This window comes from Bombina bombina, chromosome 1 (genome assembly GCF_027579735.1).
Source record: "Bombina bombina isolate aBomBom1 chromosome 1, aBomBom1.pri, whole genome shotgun sequence".
In the NCBI taxonomy this organism is placed as follows: Eukaryota; Metazoa; Chordata; class Amphibia; order Anura; family Bombinatoridae; genus Bombina; species Bombina bombina.
The window spans coordinates 1,142,416,703-1,142,435,038 of record NC_069499.1 but is presented as its reverse complement, the minus strand read 5'-3'; the positions used below and the strand labels follow the sequence as shown (position 1 = coordinate 1,142,435,038).

At 37.8% G+C, this 18,336-nt stretch overlaps 1 protein-coding gene across 4 annotated transcripts in view; it reads left to right on the top strand.

The window, feature by feature from the left end:
* Positions 1–18,336, top strand: part of STAT3 (signal transducer and activator of transcription 3) — a 600,544-nt gene that overhangs the window by 451,476 nt on the left and 130,732 nt on the right. For 3 of the 4 annotated variants that reach the window (XM_053699126.1, XM_053699099.1, XM_053699108.1), the window contains exon 21: positions 17,898–18,113. In XM_053699126.1, the coding sequence (XP_053555101.1) occupies positions 17,898–18,113 (216 nt within the window). The remainder of the gene's footprint in view (positions 1–17,897; positions 18,114–18,336) is intronic. The other variant, XM_053699116.1, reaches the window with a different exon arrangement.

Sequence of the window (18,336 nt, the reverse complement as noted above, 5' to 3'; positions counted from 1 at the left end):
CTTCAAACATCAAAATCTAACTTCTCTGAAGCTGACTGCTTGGAAATTGAACGCTTGATTTTATCAAGACGTGGGTTTTCTGAGTCAGTTATTGATACCTTAATACAGGCTAGGAAACCTGTTACCAGAAAGATTTACCATAAGATATGGCGTAAATACCTATATTGGTGTGAATCCAAAGGTTACTCTTGGAGTAAGGTTAGGATTCCTAGGATATTGTCTTTTCTACAAGAAGGTTTAGAAAAGGGTTTATCTGCTAGTTCTTTAAAGGGACAGATCTCAGCTCTGTCCATTCTGTTACACAAACGTCTGTCAGAAGTTCCTGACGTCCAGGCTTTTTGTCAGGCTTTGGCCAGGATTAAGCCTGTGTTTAAAACTGTTGCTCCACCATGGAGTTTAAACCTTGTTCTTAATGTTTTACAGGGCGTTCCGTTTGAACCCCTTCATTCCATTGATATAAAGTTGTTATCTTGGAAAGTTCTATTTTTAATGGCTATTTCCTCGGCTCGAAGAGTCTCTGAATTATCAGCCTTACATTGTGATTCTCCTTATTTGATTTTTCATTCGGATAAGGTAGTCCTGCGTACTAAACCTGGGTTCTTACCTAAGGTAGTTACTAACAGGAATATCAATCAAGAGATTGTTGTTCCTTCTTTATGCCCAAATCCTTCTTCAAAGAAGGAACGTCTACTGCACAACCTGGATGTAGTCCGTGCTCTAAAATTTTACTTACAGGCAACTAAGGAATTTCGACAAACGTCTTCTCTGTTTGTCATTTACTCTGGGCAGAGGAGAGGTCAAAAAGCTTCCGCTACCTCTCTTTCTTTTTGGCTTCGTAGCATAATTCGTTTAGCTTATGAGACTGCTGGACAGCAGCCTCCTGAAAGAATTACAGCTCATTCTACTAGAGCTGTGGCTTCCACTTGGGCCTTCAAGAATGAGGCCTCTGTTGAACAGATTTGCAAGGCTGCAACTTGGTCTTCGCTTCATACTTTTTCCAAATTTTACAAATTTGACACTTTTGCTTCATCGGAGGCTATTTTTGGGAGAAAGGTTCTTCAGGCAGTGGTTCCTTCTGTATAAAGAGCCTGCCTATCCCTCCCGTCATCCGTGTACTTTTGCTTTGGTATTGGTATCCCAGAAGTAATGATGACCCGTGGACTGATCACACTTAACAGAAGAAGACATAATTTATGCTTACCTGATAAATTCCTTTCTTCTGTAGTGTGATCAGTCCACGGCCCGCCCTGTTTTTAAGGCAGGTAAATATTTTTTAATTTATACTCCAGTCACCACTTCACCCTTGGCTTTTCCTTTCTCGTTGGTCCTTGGTCGAATGACTGGGAGTGACGTAGAGGGGAGGAGCTATATGCAGCTCTGCTGGGTGAATCCTCTTGCACTTCCTGTTGGGGAGGAGTAATATCCCAGAAGTAATGATGACCCGTGGACTGATCACACTACAGAAGAAAGGAATTTATCAGGTAAGCATAAATTATGTTTTTACAGGCAGTGGTAACTTCCGTTTAAGTACCTGCCTTGTCCCTCCCATCATCCGTGTACTTTAGCTTTGGTATTGGTATCCCATAAGTAATGGATGATCCGTGGACTGGATACACTTAACAAGAGAAAACATAATTTATGCTTACCTGATAAATTTATTTCTCTTGTAGTGTATCCAGTCCACGGCCCGCCCTGTCACTTTAAGGCAGGTAATTTTTCCATTAAACTACAGTCACCACTGCACCCTATGGTTTTCCTTTCTCTGCATGTTTTCGGTCGAATGACTGGTAATGGCAGTTAGGGGAGGAGCTATATAGCAGCTTTGCTGTGGGTGGACTCTTGCAACTTCCTGTTGGGAAGGAGAATATATCCCATAAGTAATGGATGATCCGTGGACTGGATACACTACAAGAGAAATAAATTTATCAGGTAAGCATAAATTATGTTTTTGAACTTACAGGCATTCAACTTAATTTTCTGTGTACATTGATTTGTGCTATCACTCTTATTTATTTAGCAAATATTGTTTTTAGACCATCACTTTACACTCACTCACAACAACAGTTATAATATCAGGTCACTATCGGAGTTGATACAGTCTCTCAAGAACCGTACAGGCAATGAGTGTTAATACCAAGTACTGACTTTTATATTTAACAGTTACCTATTGTGGGTGTTAGTATTGAGCCTATTAATAAAGTGACATTAGTATGGAATTTTTCCTAAGATCTTGTAAGTCTACATTAGTAACATACTGCATCAGTAACATCGAAACTTGAATATCTTTAGAAGTACATAGTATTTATCCTTTGTCTCAGACTGGAGCAGCATAAATATTTACTATAATGACAAATATGTATTGGATAAATCTTATAGTCACAATCAAATAACCACCTTTAATACATGCGATGACAGGCTACTCTGACAATAAAGTCTGCTGTATGAATCCAAGGCATATCTGATAGAACAATATAGACGGATGACGGATTAAAGTTGAAAGCAACTATCAACTTTATCTCGTTTCTTTTTCCGTATCACTTTAGTAATATACACATCCTTTTTCTCTTCTTGGTAAACTGTATTTACCTCTTTAAAATACAATGCAGCGAGTTCACATATGCAGTGAAGCGTACCTTGATTACACCACTGTCAACCAATAACAAGAGACATAATGCAATTTTGGAGAACCAATTAGAACACAGGGGCGGGTCTTACATCTCAGTATTAACCGCTCTTTTCGGCCGGCGCGTACCCCTCTGAGGAAGCGTTATGTGAAAAGCGCGTCAGGGGCACTGCCACGAGGTTATGAAACCTCTACTCTTTTAGAAGCTTACTCAGTTGATATTTAAATGCCGCAAAATAGTTGACTTTATTACGATCAGACAGTTAAATGTAAATAGGTCTCCGCTATAGAAGAGACCTTTCTAAGATTAGCCTGTTGTTGTTCTACTGTATACTTATATGAATTGCGGCTGTCTACATTGTAGGGGCTGTATTTAGGAGTCTGTGCTAATTTCTCATTAACGTGGTAATACTCAAACAGTGTTGGGTCACACAAGTGATCAGTATCAAGGTAAACTATTGTTTCTTGTAAGGCACAAGTTGTCTCAGTAATTTTCTGATCCAGGTGCAAAGTAAAAGTGGCAATTTAACCCTTTGCACATTTCAAGACCTATAGTTGTGAATTCCATTCAATTCTAAAAAAGCACGTTATACCCACGATTGGTAAATATATTTATAATACATGGACCTCTTTCAAAAAATTGTTGAATAACTATCAGTGGCAAAATTTTAATTTAAAATTAAACATACATTGCAACAATTACTAAACATGAGATAGAGCTACAAGTATAGTTACAACTTGTGTGTGTCAGAGTATCTAAATAGATCGACACTATAAAGCACAATCACTTTCTTATTTTTTATTGCTCATCTCTAGTAATAATGTTGGGCTCTGTGTGAGGCTATAAAGACAATAATACATATTTAACACAACTGTCTATAACATTTAGTTTATTTTCTACCAGGAGTTAACATTCTATTAGGAAATATATATGTACTTCTGGCAAGCAATACACTGATATAATATGTGCATTTTTGTATAGACAATCGTCTATCTGAGTTCAAGCAAGTTTTAACGGTGTGTGTGTGTGTGTGAGTGCATGAGTACTAGTCCAGTCGGACTTTTATTTTCTCTCCAATAAAGTTATTTTGTATAAGTGTGTATGCTTGAGATATTTTGGATTTTTCCAGTCCTTTATTTTGTGAGTCTGACTACATAATTCTACATGGGTTTTTAGTATTTAACTGAATCAGAGACTAGCAGTCTTTTTCTTTGGGCAAAAAACCTTTTTGCTTCCCTTTGTACATTCGACTTAAGTACAACTCGTACTTACAAACAGAGAAAATAGAGCTTTATTGCCAATCCTTCTTTCCAGAATAACCTAAAATACTAAAAATGCAGGGGCACAGATAGCAAAACAAACTTTTCCCTATGCTATCCAAAATTAACAATGTTTAGCTAGAGTTTCACCTAAAAAAAAATACCTGTTCCAACTTGAAACACTAATTCTTAACAAGACAGCGCTTACCTTAACCTTTATGTTTCACTTTACTTCTGATTTCAGTGTAATCTAAATTGTCTCAATATTCAAATAACTTTGTTCATAAAAACTCTTTAAATTGTATTAAAAAACACTGATTAAAATATACATGTGACTAAAAATGAGAATGTCACACCGATTAGTACTTCGTTTCTAATCTTAAATAGTATACACACTAAATATTGCAAGGTATGACAATACCGATTACTTGTACCTTTATGCCTCCTGGAGTATGGTAAAAAAAATTCTTAGAATTCTTTTGATCCTTCCTTGATTCCGATCTTCTCCGTTATGTAATGAGCGTGGCGCTGCTGCACAATTCACTGACCACTAAGGAGTGTGTCAGACTACGGGATCATTTTAGAGACAAAAAGAAAAAAGAGCGCAGCCACGACTCAAGGTAAAAGTTTTAATGCTTCCAAATTGCGCATACAAACATATTGCACTTACAAGAGCTTAGATAAAAACAAGCGCCTCAAAGTGGTAGATCATTTAGGATTTTCCTGTACCGGTTCCACTGTGGCTCTTACACCTTCCTTGTAATCGAGCTTTCTCCGGTATACACAGTCCGTTATTGATCGTCTCACAAACAGGCTTTTTATTCCCTTAAGTCAATGTCTTTGTGTAACAGTGTTCTTTGGTTACTGCTGCCTTGTGCCTTCTACGCGTTTCGTCCGACCTATGCAAACTTTCTCAAGACTTGCAAACAAGGTATGAAGTTTTTCGCGGGGGTCCATGGTTTAAATGCTGGTAACTCCTCCCTATTCCTATCATGTAAGCCAATCACTTGTCTAACTTTGTCACACCCACGACTGACCAAATACAGATTGGTGTGCCGTAAGAAAGATACAAAATTACAAAGTTAAAACAGCTTGATACATTAAGTATATATTTCATTTACTAACATCCAGTTATTCATTAGACATGCCTCTTCAATATACATTATAAATAATCACATTGTTGAAAATAACCAAACTGCTTCCTAAATTTAATGAATTCTGACTTAAAATACTAATCATTAAAAACTATATACTCCTAAATACATTCATATATATACTTTGTGCATTGATAAACTTGTACGCTCATAAATTTATTCATTAGTGTACATAAGCTCTAAAAATCATCTACTATATTACATATTAGTACATTTACACACATAAAGGATGCTGCCATTTTTTGAAATGGCTTCTTTTTGGACTGGCTGCCCTTCATATTCCTACTGTCATTCTAACTACAGAATTGTTTTTCCCTATCCTTACTCTTTCTGTAGTTGTGAAACCATTCCCAGTATTCTAACTTGAAACAACACATCAGAGCATGAAAGCCTGGAGGTCGAGGTCAATGTTCAACCCTTTAGGGGCCAGACTTTCTAATTGTTGTATCCATTTTGTCTACTTCTTTCTCAAAGTTATCAGTCTCTGATGTGGATTTGACCCTGATGGCACTACTTCTAGAATACTAATTTGTAGGCTAGAAGGATCTTGCTTATGATGGTATTTAAAATGTTCAGACACACTGTGTTTTTTAACCCTCTCTCAATATTGTGAATGTGTTCGTAACATCTTCTCTTGATTTTCCGTTTGGTCCTCCCGACATAGATCCTCCCACATTTACATGTAAGCCCGTAAATTACAAATGTGGATTGACAGGTGCCCCTTGAGTTTATCGGTATTGACTTGGTATGATTCCAATTATCCATAGAATCCCTATTACAGATAATAGGGCACATGCAGCAGTTTTTCCTGCCACATCTAAATGTCCCGGGTTTCTTAGACACCCAATGTTGCAAGGTTCCTGACTTGACATTTATCCCCATTTCTGGGCCCCTCAATTTAGATGGTGCTAAAATATTCTTTAAGTTCTTATTTTTCTTAAAGATATTTGGGTTGTCTTCTATTACCCCTCTCAGGACTGGGTCCGCCCTTAGTATCCCCCAATGTTTATGTAACACTTTTTGGAGAAACCCCGCCCCCTCATTGTATGTCGTAATAAACATAACTTTTTTGTCCGGTGAATTTTGCTTCTGTGATTGATTAGGTTTGGACTGTAATAATTCCTCCCTTGTACATATTGCATTCTTGTCTCTAGCTGCCCTAATGATCTCCCTATCATATTCTTTCTCAATAAATTTATTTTCTAACACAGCTTCGAGATTATAGTCTTCCAAATTCATACAGTTCCTACGAATTCTGCGGAACTGACCGTGTGGTATATTTCTTTTCCACATATTCATATGGCCACTTTTTGCGTTTAGGAATCCATTACTATCCATGGGTTTCCTATAATTTTCCAATTTACTTTTATCTCCAATTTTGCTTTTGTTCTCTTGGTATTCTTAGTTGAAAGCTAAACCTAGCAGGTTCATATGCTAATTTCTAAGCCCTTGAAGGCTGCCTCTTCTCTCAGGGCATTTTGACAGTTTTTCACCACTAGAGGGTGTTAGTTCCCGTTTGTCATATAGATAACACTGTGATCACGCACGTGGAGTTCCAGTGAGCCAGCTCTGATTGGCTAAAATGGATGTCTGTCCAAAGAACTGAAATAAGGGGGCAGTTTGCAGAGGCTTAGATACAAGGTAATCACAGGGGTAAAACATGTATTTATATAACTGTGTTAGTTATGCAAAACTAGGGAATGGGTAATAAAGGGATTATCTATCTTTTCAAACAATAAAAATTCTGGTGTAGACTGTCCCTTTAAGAATGCTCGCCAGTGCTTCTATTTTCCTGGTGATATTCTTTAAAGCTATTTTTTACCCTGAAAACAGGGTGTCTTGCTATGGGGCTATCAGGGTGTCAGGAATCGGACTGAGACGAGAAGTGCAAAATTAATCACACCTTTATTAATAACAAAAAATAATAAAAAGTCCACAAGTCAAATAACAAGCTAGGAGTCAAAGCCAGAGCTGGTAGTCAGACGAGCCGAGTCAGGAGCCAAAGCGAGTAGTCAGACGAGCTGAGTCAGGAACCAGGAGGGACGTCAGACAGCCAGGTAATACACAGGAACTCACAAACAGGTCTGAGACAACGCAAGGGCAAAGCATACTGAACAGAGGCCCTTTAAATAATAAGTGATGACATCACAATTCTGAGACTTCAACCTGTCTCACACGGATGACGTACAACAGTCTGGCCATAAAAGGGTGTGCAGGAAATGAGCAGCATCACACACAAAATGGCTGCCAGCAGCACATGGCAAACAAAGCAGGGAAAAAACCCTGATGGGGGCCTGTACTGTATTTTTGGATGGTAAGGCGATACATACGTTACAGAAATCCACAATAAAAATGGTTATTTAAAAATCATACAAAACTAATAATTGAACCATTCACACAAAAAAACGCAGAAAAAAAAATGCTCACCAAAAATATATGTATTTCTTTCATGTAATTGGTAAGAGTCCATGAGCTAGTGACGTATGGGATTTACAATCCTACTAGGAGGGGCAAAGTTTCCCAAACCTCAAAATGCCTATAAATACACCCCTCACCACACCCACAATTCAGTTTTACAAACTTTGCCTCCTATGGAGGTGGTGAAGTAAGTTTGTGCTAGATTTCTACATTGATATGCGCTTCTCAGCATTTTGAAGCCTTATTCCTCTCAGAGTACAGTGAATGCCAGAGAGATGTGAAGGGATTATCACCTATTGAATGCAATGGTTTTCCTCACAGGGATCTATTTCATAGGTTCTCTGTTATCGGTCGTAGAGATTCATCTCCTACCTCCCTTATTCAGATCGACGATATACTCTCATATTCCATTACCTCTACTGATAACCGTTTCAGTACTGGTTTGGCTATCTGCTATATGTGGATGGGTGTCTTTTGGAAAGTATGTTTTCATTACTTAAGACACTCTCGGCTATGGTTTGGCATTTTATGTATTTATATAAAGTTCTAAATATATGTATTGTACTTATATTTGCCATGATTCAGGTTTTCAGTATATTTCCTTTTGCAGACTGTCAGTTTCATATCTGGGAAATGCATTTTTTTAGGATTTTTTTTTTTCTTACCTGGGGTTTAGTCTCTTTTTTCAAATTGACTGTCTTTTAAATTCGCGGGCAGAATTAGGCTCGCGACGGCGCAAAATGACGAAGTTTATTGCGTCATTCTTAGCGTAAGATTTTTTTGGCGCAGTTACGTTTGTTGACGCAAATTCGTCATTTCTGGCAACTTAGTCGACGCCAAGTCTTTCACAAGGTTGCGTCATCTGTGACGTTTTTGGCGCCAAAAAATATTTTTCTGTTTGTGTGCGTCATTCTTGGCGCCAAATATTTTCATTATTTAAGACCCCATTCCTATATGCCTCTTGCCTTTTTCTCTATCAGAGGGCTATGCTGTTTTTTTTTCTTTTACATTTGCAAGATGTCTCAATCTGATCCTGTCACAGAAATCACTGTTGGAACCCTGCTGCCTGATAACAGTTCTACCAAAGCTAAGTGTATTTGTTGTAAACTTATGAAGGTTATATCTCCAGCTGTGGTTTGTAATAGTTGTCATGATAAACTTTTACATGCAGAAAATGTATCCATCAGTAGTAGTTAATTACCTGTTGCTGTTCCCTCAACATATAATGCACAAGATATACCTGTAAATTTAAAATAATTTATTTCTGATTCTATGCAGAAGGCTTTGTCTGCCATCCCGCCTTCTAATAAACGCAAAAGGTCTTTTAAAACTTCTCATAGAGTTGATGAAATTTCAAATAACCGGCAACATGCTGAATTATCATGCTCTGATGAGGATCTATCTGGTTCAGAAGATCCTGCCTCAGATATTGACACTGACAAATGTTCTTATTTATTTAAAATGGAGTGTATTCGTTCTTTGTTAAAAGGATTGTTGATTACATTGGATATGGAGGAAACTAGTCCTCTTGATATTAAAACTAGTAAACTTTTACATTCTGTTTATAAACCTCCTGTGGTTACTCCAGAGGATTTTCCAGTTCCTGATGCTATTTCTGATATAATTTTTAAGGAATGGAATAGGCCTGGTACTTCTTTTATTCCTTCTTCAAGGTTTAAAAAATTGTATCCTTTGCCAGCAGTTACTTTAGAGTTTTGGGAAAAGATCCCCAAAGTTGATGGGGGTATCTCTACTCTTGCTAAACGTACTACTATTCCTACGGAAGATAGTACTTCTTTTAAAGATCCTTTAGATAGGAAACTTGAATCTTATCTATGGAAAGCCTATTTTTATTCAGGTCATCTTCTCAGGCCTGCAATTTCTTTGGCTGATGTTTCAGCTGCTTCAACTTTTTGGTTGGAGACTTTAGTGCAACAAGTATTGGATCCTGAATTGTCCAGCATTGTTAACTTGATTCAACATGCTAATAATTTTATTTGTGATACCATTTTTGATATCCTCAAAATTGATGTCAAATCTATGTCTTTAGCTATTTTAGCTAGAAGAGCTTTGTGGCTTAAATCTTGGAATACTGACATGACTTCTAAGTCCAGATTGCTATCTCTTTCTTTCCAAGGTAATAAATTATTTGGTTCTCAGTTGGATTCAATAATTTCAACTGTCACTGGGGGGAAGGGAGTTTTTTTGCCTCAGGATTAAAGACCTAAGGGTAAATCTAAAGCTTCTAACCGTTTTTGTTCCTTTCAACAAAATAAGGAACAGAAACCTAATCCCTCCCCCAAGGAATCTGTTTCCAATTGGAAGCCTTCCTCGAGTTGGAATAAATCCAAGCCATTTAAGAGATCAAAGCCAGCCCCCAAGTCCGCATGAAGGTGCGGTCCTCATTCCAGCTCATCTGTTAGGGGGCAGATTAAGATTTTTCAAAGATGTTTGGACCAATTTGGTCCAAAATCAATGGATTCAGAGTATTGTCTCTCATGGGTACAGAATAGGATTCAGAGTAAGACCGCCTGTGAGAAGATTTTTTCTCTCACGCATCCTTGCAAACCCAGTAAAGGCTCAGGCTTTCCTGAAGTGTGTTTTAGACCTGGAGTTATCAGGGGTAATCATGCCAGTTCTGTTTTAGGAACAGGGTCTGGGGTTTTATTCCAATCTATTCATTGTCCCAAAGAAGAAAATTCATTCAGACCAGTTTTGGATCTAAAAATTTTGAATCGATATGTAAGAGTACCAACTTTCAAAATGGTGACTATAAGGACCATTCTGCCTTTTGTTCAGCAAGGGCATTTATATGTCCACAATAGTCTTACAGGATGCCTATCTTCATATTCCGATTCATCCAGATCACTATCAGTTCCTGAGATTCTCTTTTCTAGACAAGCATTACCAATTTGTTGCTCTTCCTTTTGGCCTAGCAACAGCTCCACAAATCTTTTCAAAGGTTCTCGGTGCCCTACTCTCTGTAATCAGAGAGCGGGGTATTGCGGTGTTTCCTTATTTGGACGATATCTTGGTACTAGCTCAGTCTTTACGTTCTGCAGAATCTCACACGAATCAACTAGTGTTTCTTCAAAACATGGTTGGAGGATCAATTTACCAAAAAGTTCTTTGATTCCTCAGACAAGGGTAACATTTTTAGGTTTCCAGATGGATTCAGTGTCCATGACTTTGTCTCTAACGGACAAGAGACGTTTGAAATTGGTTGCAGCCTGTTGGAACCTTCAGTCTCAGTCATTTCCTTCAGTGGCTATGTGCATGGAAGTTTTAGGTCTCATAACTGTAGCATCGGACGCGATCCCCTTTGCTCGTTTTCACATGAGACCTTTCCAGCTTTGTTTGCTTAATCAATGGTACAGGGATAATACAAAGATATAACAATTAATATCCTTAAATCCCAATGTTCGACTATCTCTGACTTGGTGGTTAGATCACCATCGTATTGTTCTAGGGGCCTCTTTCGTTCGTCCAACCTAGACTGTGATCACAACAGATGCGAGTCTTTCAGGTTGGGGAGCTGTTTGGGGATCTCTGACAGCACAAGGGGTTTGGAAATCTCAAAAGTTAGATTGCCAATAAATATTTTGGAACTCTGTGCGATTCTCAGGGCTCTTCAGTTTTGGCCTCTATTGAAGAGAGAACCGTTCATTTGTTTTCAGACAGACAATATCACAACTGTGGCATTTGTCAATCATCAGGATGGGACTCATAGTCCTTAAGCTATGAAAGAAGTATCCCAGATACTTTCTTGGGCGGATTCCAGCTCCTGTCTAATTTCTGCGGTTTATATCCCAGGTATAGACAATTGGGAAGCAGATTATCTCAGTCGTCAGACTTTACACCCGGGAGAGTGGTCTCTCCATTCGGATGTGTTTTCTCAAATTGTTCAGATGTGGGGTCTTCCAGAAATAGATCGGATGGCATCTCATCTAAACAAGAAACTTCCCAGGTACCTGTCCAGGTCCAGGGATCCTCAGGTGGAAGCATTGGATGCGTTGACACGTCCTTGGTGTTATCAACCTGCTTATATTTTCCCGCCTCTAGTTCTTCTTCCAAGAGTGATCTCCAAAATCATCATGGAGCAATTGTTTGTGTTGCTGGTGGCTCCAGCATGGCCTCACATGTTTTGGTATTTATATCTTGTCCGGATGTCCAGTTGCCAACCTTGGCCACTTCCAATAAGACCGGACCTTCTGTCTCAAGGTCCGTTTTTCCATCAGGATCTCAAATCTTTAAATTTGAAGGTATGGAAGTTTAACGCCTAGTGCTTAGTCATAGAGGTTTCTCTGATTCAGTGATTAATACTATGTTACAGGCTCGTAAATCTGTTTCTAGAAAGATTTATTATCGAGTTTGGAAGACTTACATTTCATGGTGTTCCTCTCATAAATTCTCTTGGCATTCTTTTAGAATTCCTAGAATTTTACAGTTTCTTCAGGGTGGTTTGAATAAAGGTTTGTCTGCAAGTTATTTGAAAGGACAACTCTCTGCTCTTTCTGTTTTATTTCACAGAAAAATTGCTAAACTTCCTGATATTCACTGTTTTGTACAGGCTTTGGTTCGTATCAAGCCTGTCATTAAATCAATCTCTCCTCCTTGGAGTCTTAATTTGGTTTTGAAGGCTTTACAGGCTCCTCCATTTGAGCCTATGCATTCTTTGGACATTAACTACTTTCTTGGAAAGTGTTGTTCCTTTTGTCCGTCTCTACTGCTAGAAGAGTTTCTGAATTATCTGCTCTCTTGTGAATCTCCTTTTCTAATTTTTTATCAGGATAAGGCAGTGTTGCGGACTTCATTTAAATTCTTACCTAAGGTTGTGAATTCTAACAAAATTAATAGAGAAATTGTTGTCCCTTCTTTGTGTCCTAAACCTAAGAATTCTTTGGAGAGATCTTTACATTCTTTGGATGTGGTGAGAGCTCTGAAATATTATATTGAAGCTACTAAAGATTTCAGGAAGACTTCTAGTCTATTTGTTATCTTTTCTGGTTCAAAGAAAGGTCAGAAGGCTTGTGCTGTTTCTTTGGCACCGTGGTTAAAGCTTTTGATTCTTCAAGCTTATTTGGAGTAAAGCCCCGCCTCAGAATTACAGCTCATTCTACTAGAATGAAGCTTCAGTTGATCAGATTCGCAAAGCAGCAACTTGGTCTTCCTTGCATACATTTACTAAATTCTACCATTTTTATGTATTTGCTTCTTCAGAAGAAGTTTTTGGTAGAAAAGTTATTCAGGCAGCTGTTTCAGTTTGATTCTTCTGCTTATGTTTGAGCTATTGTTTGTGGAATCTGTCTTTAGGGCGGTAGGGAAGGGGAGTAGTTTCTGTTCTTTCTGCTTCCCCAGCCCCTTTCACTGGATGTCCCAGCCTAACCTCATCAACAGTGCTAAACTGGGGGCTTCTAAGTAAGTATTTAAAAGGTTTCATACTAGATTTGTAAATATCTGTGCATATTCTTCTCTATAACAGTGTCTATTACAAGCAGTTATATGAAAATTGTTGTACACGGTCCCTTTAAGTATGCTTTATGGGAAGCAGGAAAATTTCATGCAGAGATTTTTACAGTCTTTTCCACTTTGTATCTTTTAAGATGAGGTTTCCCTTGTGTAGATAGCTCATTTTTCTTTTGGGATAGTTTTTGACAGGAAAGGACTACAGTCTTAGTAGTTGGTATTTAGGTGCCTGCCTTAACTTTTTCGCAACTATTTACTCGTGGACTCCATTGCTTTTATTACCCTTTTTCTCGGCTATACATTTGACTGGGATACCTGAGAGGTGAAAAGGATTAAAAGCTTGTGGAATGTTTATCTTTGCTTCCTCCTAGTGGCCAGGAATTGAATCCCAGGATTAATGGCTCATGGACTTTCACCACCATGAAAGAAATGCATTTATCAGGTAAGCATAAATTTTGTTTTCTCACAAATTAAAAGGTGGTGAGCTTTTATCAAAAATGCAAAACACTAATTAATCTGAAAGGAAAATCTTTGCATATGAAAATGACAGCAATTGTAAGGTACAGTGCACTGAAAACAGGGTAATTTAGTTTGTATTAGGCGTAATATTAAAGTTTAAACATTCGCCGGGTTCTCCCTGTGTACTTCGTCTTTCATTGCAAACTTTGACAAGCTTTCTACAGAGAATGCTAGCACGTTGCTATGTAAATCGCAGTTAGTTGCCATTTCTACCACTCTCTACAAGGCCTAAGCCTTAGGGTCCCCTGTAGCATGATAGGTGACAAAAAGATAATAAAAATAATTTATTACTGTGAGTGAGGCGTAGCCTATGACAAGATTCTCCAAGACTGTCCCTACGAGGCTAAACCTTGGGGGGGGGGGGGGTTTCACATTTTTACTAACATTTGTTAATTAGGCCTTTAGTCCCCTGACCTAATTTCTCCCATGCCTATTCAGTTGCAGTTTGTTGCTTCAGGTTTACTAGCAATGCAGTGTCTTGTTTCTCAAGTACTGTGCATGTTACCTTTAGGAGGAGGAGCGAGGAGGAAAACACTGGGCCTGGCTGTCCCCCTACATAGCAGAATTGTGACAAGAGTGGAACTAAAGGCCATGTCAGCCTTAGTGCCACCACAAATTAAAAGCGATTCAGAGTGCCACACTTGCCACAAATTACTGAACCTTGGTCTAATCTCTTATAAGGGTCAAAATACTGTTTTATTTTTTTTCATACTCAGCCCTATAAACAATACTGATGCCCAGCATGGACCTCTTGCTTTTGGGCTTGGGTTCTTTTTTATACGTTTGTTTTTAAAGAATTTTTTTTTTCTGTTTTGTGTAATTTTGATATAAAAAAAACTATACTTCTGACCTTGGAAATGAACTTGTATCCAGTTTGACCTCTAATATGAAAACGTTGTGCAAGAAAATTTGGAAGTTAAAATATAACTAACATATGGCTAGATTACGAGTTTTGTGTTATGAGTAAAAAAGCAGCGTTAAGGCTCATAACGCTGCTTTTTCACTACCGCTGCTATTACGAGTCTGGTAGGTACAGCTGTCCCACACACTTTTTTGGCCTTAATGCAAATTAACTTATGCAATTTTTTCAATGGGACTTCCATAGCGCCGGTATTACAAGCTTTTTTTTGGAGGCCAAAAAGTGAGCGGTACAGCCTATCCCGCAAGATTCATAACTCATTCTAAAGTCAGTAGTTATGAGTTTTACGCTACAAAGCTGTAGCATAAAACTCATAACTAAAGTGTTAAAAAGTACACTAACACCCATAAACTACCTATTAACCCCTCAACCAAGGCCCTCCCGCATCACAAGCACTAAAATAAAATTAACCCCTAATCTGCCGCCCCCAAAGTCGCCGCCACTATACTAAATTTATTAACCCCTAAACATAAGTCTAACCCTAACACCCCCTAACTTAAATATAATTAAAATAAATTTAAATAAAAATTAATATAATTAACTAAATAATTCCTATTTAAAACTAAATACTTACCTATAAAATAAACCCTAAGCTAGCTACAATGTAACTAATAGTTACATTGTAGCTAGCTTAGGGTTTATTTTTATTTTACAGGCAAGTTTGTATTTATTTTAACTAGGTAGAATAGTTACTAAATAGTTATTAACTATGTACTAACTACCTAGCTAAAATAAATACAAATTTACCTGTAAAATAAAACCTAACATTGTAAAATAAAACCTTACACTAACACCTAACATTGCACAAAAATTAAATAAATTACATAAATTAAATACAATTACCTAAATTACAAAAAAAACACACTAAATTACACAAAATAAAAAACAGATGATCAGATATTTAAACTAATTACACCTAATCTAATAGCCCTATCAAAATAAAAAAGCCCCCCCCCAAAATAAAAAAAAACCTAGTCTAAACTAACAATAGCCCTTAAAAGGCCCTTTTGCCGGGCATGTCCCCAAAGAAATCGGCTCTTTTACCTGTAAAAAAAAATACAAACACCCCCCCAACAGTAAAACCCACCACCCACACAACCAAACCCCCCAAATAAAATCCTAACTAAAAAAACCTAAGCTCCCCATTGCCCTGAAAAGGACTTTGGATGGGCATTGCCCTTAAAAGGGCATTTAGCTCTATTGCTGCCCAAAACCTAACCTAAAAATAAAACCCACCCAATAAACCCTTAAAAAAACCTAACACTAACTCCTGAAGATCCCTTACAGTTTTGAAGAGCCGACATCCATCCTCAACGAAGCCGGGAGAAGTCCTCATCCAAGCCGACAGAAGTGGTCATCCAGACGGCATCTTCTATCTTCATCCATCCGGAGCGGGTCCATCTTCAAGACATCCGGTGCGGAGCATCCTCTTATTCCAACTACTAAAGACGAATGAAGGTTCCTTTAAATTACGTCATCCAAGATATGGCGTCCCTTGAATTCCGATTGTCTGATAGAATTCTATCAGCCAATCGGAATTAAAGGTGAAAAAATCCTATTGGCTGAATCAATTAGCCAATAGGATTGAGCTCGCATTCTATTGGCTGTTCCAAAATGCCCATCCAAATGCCCTTTTCAGGGAAATGGGGAGCTTAGGTTTTTTTAGTTAGGATTTTATTTGGGGGGTTTGGTTGTGTGGGTGGTGGGTTTTACTGTTGGGGGGTTGTTTGTATTTTCTTGGAGCAATGCCCCGCAAAAGGCCCTTTTAAGGGCTATTGGTAGTTTAGTTTAGGGTAGGGTTTTTTTTTTTATTTTGGGAGTGCTTTTTTATTTTGATAGGGCTATTAGATTAGGTGTAATTAGTTTAAATATCTGATCATTTATTTTTTATTTTGTGTAATTTAGTGTTTGTTTTTTTGTAATTTAGGTAATAGTATTTATTTATGTAATTTATTTAATTGTTGTGTAATGTTAGGTGTTAGTGTAACTCAGGTTAGGTTTTATTTTACAGTTAAATTTTTATTTATTTTAGCTAGGTAGTTAGTAAATAGTTAATAACTATTTAATAACTATTCTACCTAGTTAAAATAAATACAAACCCTAAGCTAGCTACGATGTAACTATTAGTTATATTGTAGCTAGCGTAGGGTTTATTTTGCAGGTATTTAGTTTTAAATAGGAATTATTTAGGTAATGATAGTAGGTTTTATTTAGATTTATTTTAATTATATTTAATTAATATATAAAATAAAGGTTAAATATGAGCGCAGGGTGATATACCAAACTCCTGAAAAGACCTAAAGGTCCCTAATATAGGCCAGAAATATTTCATAGTTATATTTAATTAAGTTAGGGGGTGTTAGGGTGAGGGTTAGACTTAGGTTTAGGGGTTAATAAATTTAGTATAGTGGCGGCAACGTTGGGGCCGGCAGATTAGGGGTTAATAAATGTAGGTAGGTGGCGGCGATGTTAGGGGTGGAAGAGTAAGGCTTAATAATATTTAACTAGTGTTTGCGATGCAGGAGTGCAGCGGTTTAGGGGTTAATATGTTTATTATAGTGGCGGCGACGTTGGGGGCGGCAGATTAGGGGATAATAAGTATAATGTAGGTGTCGTGATGTCTGGAGAGGCAGATTAGGGGTTAATAAATATAATGTAGTTGTCGGGGGTGGCAGATTAGGGGTTAAAAAGTGTAGGTAGGTTGCGGCGACATTGGGGGCAGGAGATTAGGGGTTAATAAATATAATGTAGCTGTCGGCGATGTCCGGAGCGGCAGATTAGGGGTTAATAAATAAAATGTAGGTGTCGGGGTTGCAGATTACGGTTTAATAAATGTAAGATTAGGGGTGTTTAGACTCAGGGTTCATGTTAGGGTGTTAGGTGTAAACATAAATTTAGTTTCCCCATAGGAATCAATGGGGCAGCGTTACGGAGCTTTACGCTGTTTTTTTGCAGGTGTTAGGCTTTTTTTCAGCCGGCTCTCCCCATTGATGTATATGGGGAAATCGTGCACAAGCACGTACAACCAGCTCACCGCTGACTTAAGCAGCGCTGCTATTGGAGTGCGGTATGGAGCTCAATTTTGCTCTACGCTCACTTCTTGCCTAATAACGCTGGGTTTCTGAAAACCTGTAATACCAGTGCTGTAGGTAAGTGAGCAGTGACAATAACGTGCAAGTTAGCACCGCACCCCTCATAACGCAAAACTCGTAATCTAGCTGATAAATAGTAAATTATTAATAATTGTCAGTGGATTGTAGTGCAGTGTATAACATTATAGTGTGTGTTTGTGTTGGGAATATTCCATGAAATCCATTTTAGTCTGAAATTGCCACTAATGTTTAGTACACTTAGATGCTAAGTACAGTAAACATTTTGAGATAAAAACATTTTTTATTTTATTAATTTACATATTATATTGCAATTTTTAAGTTGTCTTTCATGCAGTTCTATTCTATAATGTGATGCAGTGAAAGATTAATGTTTTGCATCTTCAGTTAAATAAAGAACACTGCTGCTTATGTGTTTTTATATACAGGTAAAACCCAGATCCAGTCTGTGGAGCCATATACCAAGCAGCAACTGAACAGCATGTCGTTTGCAGAAATAATCATGGGCTACAAAATCATGGATGCTACAAACATTCTTGTGTCCCCTTTGGTTTATCTTTACCCTGACATCCCAAAAGAAGAGGCCTTTGGGAAATACTGCCGTCCAGAGAGCCAAGAGCATCCAGAACCATCTGACCCAGGTAGTAGTTGACTTTCTGTTTTGGTTACTATACATGGAGCAGAATACAAGTGTTCAAGTATACTACAGGTAGAGAGCCTGTCAACAGGCCCAAGACAGAGTTGTACAATAGGCAGTGTTCAAAAAACTGTTTAAAATGAATCCTCTGTCACAAACAATCATTACCCATCATTTATGGAAACCGAAAACATATATTGGTGTAAATATATTTTGACTCTATCAAAATA